General features: G+C 40.2%; 2 protein-coding genes across 2 annotated transcripts; both read right to left on the minus strand.

The window, feature by feature from the left end:
* Positions 1-294: 294 nt before the first annotated feature.
* Positions 295-3,559, minus strand: LOC124302845 (uncharacterized). Its single transcript, XM_046759417.1, has 3 exons — positions 2,947-3,559; positions 2,637-2,848; positions 295-1,944 (listed from the first exon to the last, which is right to left on the minus strand). The coding sequence occupies exons 1-3, from the start codon at positions 3,205-3,207 to the stop codon at positions 804-806; spliced, it is 1,614 nt and encodes a 537-aa protein (XP_046615373.1). The 5' UTR covers positions 3,208-3,559; the 3' UTR covers positions 295-803.
* Positions 3,560-4,072: 513 nt separating this feature from the next.
* Positions 4,073-6,056, minus strand: LOC124302926 (transmembrane emp24 domain-containing protein 7-like). The gene is made up of 3 exons (XM_046759524.1): positions 5,680-6,056; positions 5,278-5,523; positions 4,073-5,161 (listed from the first exon to the last, which is right to left on the minus strand). Exons 1-3 carry the CDS (start codon positions 5,833-5,835, stop codon positions 4,934-4,936), a joined length of 630 nt encoding a protein of 209 aa, XP_046615480.1. The 5' UTR covers positions 5,836-6,056; the 3' UTR covers positions 4,073-4,933.

Consider the following 6,056-nt stretch of genomic DNA (forward strand, 5'->3'; position numbering starts at 1 on the left):
AGCCAGCTTCGGAGCGTCAGCCACCCTTCGTCGCTGCTCTCCGACCTATATAGCTATACCCGCGAAGGTTTCGCGATAATTTACTTACACTCTACGGCCCCAGGAGCGCTACCCTCGGGCCAGAGCTCGCCGCTCTCTCTCGGCAAACCCCTGGAACTAAACAACCCCGAATACGGTGTGGCGGGAATTTCAAACACGGAATTAAGCTGTAGTTGACTAAAATCTTTTACCCCTTGTCTCAAATTTCTAGGTTTTCTTGCGTCGATTACAAAATTTGGACAGCAAAGACTTGGATGGATTGTAATGATATTATTTATTAATATGGTATTTATAACAATCATCGAATGCTATATTATCTGTAATATGTATAATACTATAATAAAGTTTAATAGACACCAATAAACATATTTACAAAGCGTTACAGGAATTAATTAATTTATGATTTTAACAGATTTAAAGAAGGCAAGTACGGTGCAAGTGTAAGTACGAAATTTAGAATGACGCGCTCTTCCAAATTTTTACTAATAACGATTTTTACTATTTTTTTTTTTTTGTCTGACGACTTTTAACGTCAATGGAAATCGTTGCAACGTGGACCTTACTTTTTTATTTCTTAATCCCTTGAATGATGAACAATAAAACACAAATATTAGAAGAATCTCTACACACGCTATTGAAATATTTTCGCACAGGTTTTCGCGCCTGCGCTTGCTGCCAGCACCTTGATTAAAATACAAAGATTCTCCAATACTAGAGAAAGTAGACTGCTATCGTGAAATAGTATTTAAAAAGTTTTCACCGCGTCAATTTAGATCCCGAAAAAAATTCAGAAGTTCGGTCTGAGTCTCCATGTGGTTAGTCTGCGCGTGTAACCAAGACCTCCCAATGCTGGAATCATTCTGTACAGATTTTGATATTTTGGTTTGCGTTTCCGTAGACACTGTAGCATCGCTGATTTGTGGCCACGCAGTCTGAGTTTGAATGTCGGAAAAGCCCAAATCTGAAAGTAGAATTTCGTCCGAAGTTTGGGTGCACGTGTTGCTGTACAAGAGTTCATCCATATTCTCAAAGCTCTCGGTGGTCTGGGTCTCCGTATTGGAACTGTAGGTGAAGGAGGTATCCTGGTCAAAGAGCTCCCGTGTAAACGCGAGCTCAGTCTGCGTTTCAATACTGCTAAATTTATTATCAAACATCTTTTCCATCAGTAAAGAATCCGTGTGTCCGACGCTACCTATCCGCGCGAAGGAGAGAGTATTACCGATCGAATTATCTTCAATGTATTGAATGTTGTTGAGATTCGTAGTCTGGGAACCAGAATGCATTAGCGTAGGCTCATCGTGGTTATAAAATATATTTAGATCGGTTTGGGTTACATTTTCGTTCAGATCCTCGAGAAAATTTTCTTCATTCGTCTGAGTACCCGATGTGTTCTTCACCTCCCAAAGATCCTGCAAACCGACGTCGTGACTCAAAGGCAATGGACTGTTTGAAAACAGATTTTGAGTTTCAAAATTATCGGCAAAGTTCAAATCCTCCTTCAGTATTGTGGAGTTCAAATCCTTGGGCAGTTCGCTCTTCCGACATTTCCAGTCTTTCAACATGTGTGAACTTGATTCTTGCTGCGTGGATTTCGTCATGATGTAACGCTCGTTTGTCTGCGTTTCTGCAGATGTTTTATGATGCTTCTCCGTTTTCAAACCACCTGTCTGAGTCTGTTGCGATATTCTACGCCTTGCTGCCCCACTTTTCAACGGACTAGACACTTTTTTCGCCCTCTTAAACTCATCCGTCTGCATAGCTGCGTCGCAAGTTACCTTCAGTTTTCCATCCACCAAATAAGTATAAGTATTAGACCCATCTATGGAATTTGGCAAGATATTAACCGGCTTGCCGACATTAACAATTGTGACTTGAACAGCTGGTAATGTCTTCAATTTTGTCTTTCTGTAATCATATTTATGAAGAAGGAATGATTCACATCAAAATCCAAGAGTGCTCGCTGAAATTGATGGGATGGGACATTCAGGATACGGTTTTCAGATACTTATCTTTGGGTAGATGAAGGCCAGAGGATAAAAAATGTTTCAACAAAATTCTTTACAAACGGATAACAACATTCACTGTGTTTTTACTCAAAAGTGCTTGAGCTAAACCCATGTTTAATGATACACAGAGAAATAATATTAGGTAGATGGGTTTCCATTCTGCCGTATATTTTTTTTCCTTCTTCAATTATTGTCTATGCTTTTTCGCTCAGTGATTTAAATCCAAACACGATTATCCAATATCACGATAACTTATGCTCAATTGTTTGTAATAATACAGGTGCCATATCGCCAGAAAGAATAAAACGAATCCAAATATTTAGGTACACAAGAGAATATGGAGGACAATTAGAGAATATCATTTATAATGAACATTGACGAGAGAAAATCAGGGAAAATCAGGGATGAAGAAGTAGGGAAAATCTAAGATATCAATACGGTTTCAAGCTGCATACAGTGGGAGTATTCCAAAAGTTGATATATTTGAGAATCTTTGCAGAAATTGAAGATTCTCAGAACTCTCGAAGACCCAGACTCAAATAACAATCTTTCATTGATAATTTAGTGTTTAATAAAGGCTATAATACTCACTTGAGTAAAAGTTTGTATTTGTTGTCTATGACATGCTTGTAGCGTTTGGCATGTGTAAGTAGAGCTTCGTAAGTTGAGAATACTTTGAGGCAATTGCAGGTGAATTGCACACCGCATATCCTAACGTGAGCATCCTTGGCAGCCTCGGTTGAAAAACATTTGGAGCATTGCGTACACATGAAGGTTTTAGCTGCGTGTACCTTGAGGTAATGCTGTAATGAAAAGAGCAAGATCGGGGTTAGACTACTTCCGAGTGATTAAGTTCAAGATTAGAAACGAGAAGGGCATTACGATCGGAGCGAAACCTAACCTGTTTAAGGTACTTCATAGTTGTGAAGTATCGTTCGGATTTAAGAGCGTATACGCAGGAGGAAACAGGGCAGTGATACTGTATGTTTTTCTTGTCATTTTTCGCCAAGTTTCCCTGCTTGTGAACCTTAAGATCGTGGAGTCGGAGTCGAGGCTCGTTTTGAAATACAAGCCCGCATTCCAGACATCGGACACTCTTTACTATCACACTCAATTCCTCTGGCGACGGGCATATCGTATTAACCAAAACTTCCGCCTCCATCGCGATCGCTGTAATTTACGAAATACGCCGGCGAACCGTAATACTTATCCATCCGTCAGTTGTTTATTTCGTCAACCCCGCGGCCAAAGTGGTTTTATTTTGTCCGCCATTTGTTTACTCGGCCACGAACTAACTCCTCGCCCTCCTCTTTTACAGAATCGATGCGTTGTGTTCATTTCGCGAACAAGTGAATACACGTTGAGTGAGGGTCGTCAGAGAGCCAGCCTTGGGCAAATTTAAGTATGGCTGTCATAGCCAGAGAGTCGAGGTACTAGGCAGTAGGTAACCGACGGTAACCTTAAAAACTTCTCGGAGTTTGCCGGTAAAGAATAACGCGGAGGCGCGTTTTGTCGGTAACTCAAGGTTATCTCTTTTAGTCTAAAACGTGAGATAGAAAAAAAATAAGACATCAATGTCGGCATTGCGAATTATATACTTAACGGCAGTTCCTTAAAATATCAACAACTTGTTACATTGTTTAGACCCCGCGACTCTTATTCACGACAGCTTTTTGTGCGTATGTATGTAACTGTCACAAGTAAAGGTGACAATTTTGTCAATACACTTCGTATTCATTTTTATTTCCCTTACAATTAACAGGCCCGAAATACTGAAAGCGTGAGATTCAACTAATTTCTCATTCATTTGTCACTCATTCGTTCAATTATGCATTATTCAGCAGTGGTCACTGATCTCTGGATCAGTGGTTGTGGTTGATATTTTGAAGCTAATGTGCTTGACGAAGAAAAAATACCCAATCAGCGTTTAACACAACTGCTTGCTCGGTAAGAAACATTGCGTGTCGAAAATGACACACACGCTCGTACAGCATAAAAATCGCTGACTAAAAATTGGAAGGACACGATTATTTCATACTTGATGGATGTATTAACTCATTTTACCTCGTGTACATACATAGTGATTTGTGTACAAAAAGTTTACAAGTCTTTAAAATTTGCAAGATGATAATGTGATGATAGAAAATCGTAAACCATACTGAGCTTACGATCTACTAGAGTTTGTACGAATTACCCATACGTTTTTCAGATGACTCTTGGTTTTTTTTTAAATAGGAGGCATATTTTGTACGATATTGAGTTACGGATGTTATTTCGTTAGTATTTGGATTGTAAAATAACTGTGTTAAGAATACGTTAGCCGCTTTGTTATTGATATCATTGTATGAGAAAATCAACGATTAGATGTAATAATCCACGGAAAAAATTTAATGAATAAGTATATTACACACATACAATATCAAAAACGTTACTTTGTATGCCGGCGATTCTTACGTTTGAACTTTCACATAGCCATTTCACACTGAAACGTTTCTGTTTACTCGCACTCCTATGATAGGAGGTTAACAGTAGGCCTATATTAAAATGTAACTTACCTAAATTCCTATAAATATATCCCCAAATAAATATACACTGTAACGTTGCATTTGCAAGGTGATAACTAAACGCGTCACCGTTTGTTGCATGCAACATGTAAATATTCATCCGACACACACTTGATACAAACAAGTGTATCTTGTACATCAAGATGTTGCACCAAGAGAAATTCAACTCCAAATTGACGTAATTTTAGTGCTTAATTTTGGGGGCAAGATATAGTTCTTGACGCATTTTTATTCTTGCCTTTTAATTAAGCGTCTAAAATATATCGTCAATTACAAATATATCGTCAGCTGTTTTAATTGAGAATGGATCAATAGTTGAGCTTACTATGACTTTGGGTAAGGATTTCGTTCGGTGAAAAAGTCTCTCAGGACAAAGACCTGTCCTATTGTTGTAATCAGAATTGCTAAGGTCTCCATAACCGACCACCACATCACTCGCTCGTTAAGATCTTCGGCCCGTTTTCGACCCTGCGCTTCTCGCAGTCTGTGATGTGTCTGGTAGTCCAAAATACTGTTCAGATTTTGGTGCACCTCCTGCGCAGACGACTCCATCTATAAAGCAAGAAGATAATCGCTAGCTATTCAATAATCTTGGATAATAAATTTCAAGTATAATTACGAATTCACTGATGTTTCGCAACTTACGATGAATAAAATAACGAACCCACCTGAGTCATAACCGTGACATGCTCGCCAAGACCAGGCAGAGGGAGTTCATCTCCGACCTGAAAGTCCATGTACACAAGCTTGTGCGAAAAGGTCGAAAACTCGTTGCTGAAGCAGGCTTTATAGACCCCGGATATCGTCGGTGTAAACGTGTGCGAATCAAACTGCGTCTTCACCTGACGATATATTATCTCCTTGTTCGGCGCCTCCAGTGTGACGTCAACATCGTACTGGCCACCGGTCACGACCTAGGAATCAAAGAGAATGAGACGTTGGTTGGTTGTCAAAACAACCGACGAACCTACAAATGTTCCCAGTCGCCCCTCCCTTTGGGTTCGAGGTTAAGGTTAAGGGCGCTGATTGTGATTTTGGAGGGATATCGTTAGTGGATTTATCCGACTTACCTGGAACTCGAGGGTCGACGATACGTTCTTCTCAATGTCCTGGTAAAAGCACTCTTTGGCATTATCCGGCAGCTCGAAGGTTAGTTCTACGCTACTCGCGTCGAATACGGCACCTAGAAGCGCACCGAGCAGGAACCACGTCATCCAGTAGTCCATGTTGCGCGGTGATTTAGCGGCCTATCAAATTCGCATTTAAACTCGTATAATACCCGGCAAATACCCAGCCCGCAGTCCTCGATCGAACTCGGCAAACCTTACTAATATGTATGAAACGATCCGTCTTAACGTGGCCGGAAGAAGACAGTCAGCCGATCTTCAAAGTTCGAAGCTCTACTTCAACCTGAACCTAACTTCTCACCATGGAAGTGTAAGGATAA

The sequence above is a fragment of the Neodiprion virginianus genome, chromosome 1, assembly GCF_021901495.1.
Source record: "Neodiprion virginianus isolate iyNeoVirg1 chromosome 1, iyNeoVirg1.1, whole genome shotgun sequence".
Taxonomy (NCBI): Eukaryota; Metazoa; Arthropoda; class Insecta; order Hymenoptera; family Diprionidae; genus Neodiprion; species Neodiprion virginianus.

Bases quoted from the DNA above. Each gene is read 5' to 3' on its own strand.
- LOC124302926 (XM_046759524.1), bottom strand. From the start codon at position 5,835: ATGGACTACTGGATGACGTGGTTCCTGCTCGGTGCGCTTCTAGGTGCC. The intron at 5,524-5,679 runs GTAAGTCGGATA...TTTGATTCCTAG, and splicing joins CGTCGACCCTCGAGTTCCAG to GTCGTGACCGGTGGCCAGTA. The intron at 5,162-5,277 runs GTGGGTTCGTTA...CTTGCTTTATAG, and splicing joins ATGTCACGGTTATGACTCAG to ATGGAGTCGTCTGCGCAGGA.
- LOC124302845 (XM_046759417.1), bottom strand. From the start codon at position 3,207: ATGGAGGCGGAAGTTTTGGTTAATACGATATGCCCGTCGCCAGAGGAA. The intron at 2,849-2,946 runs GTTAGGTTTCGC...TTTTCATTACAG, and splicing joins CTATGAAGTACCTTAAACAG to CATTACCTCAAGGTACACGC. The intron at 1,945-2,636 runs GTGAGTATTATA...ATATGATTACAG, and splicing joins AAATACAAACTTTTACTCAA to AAAGACAAAATTGAAGACAT.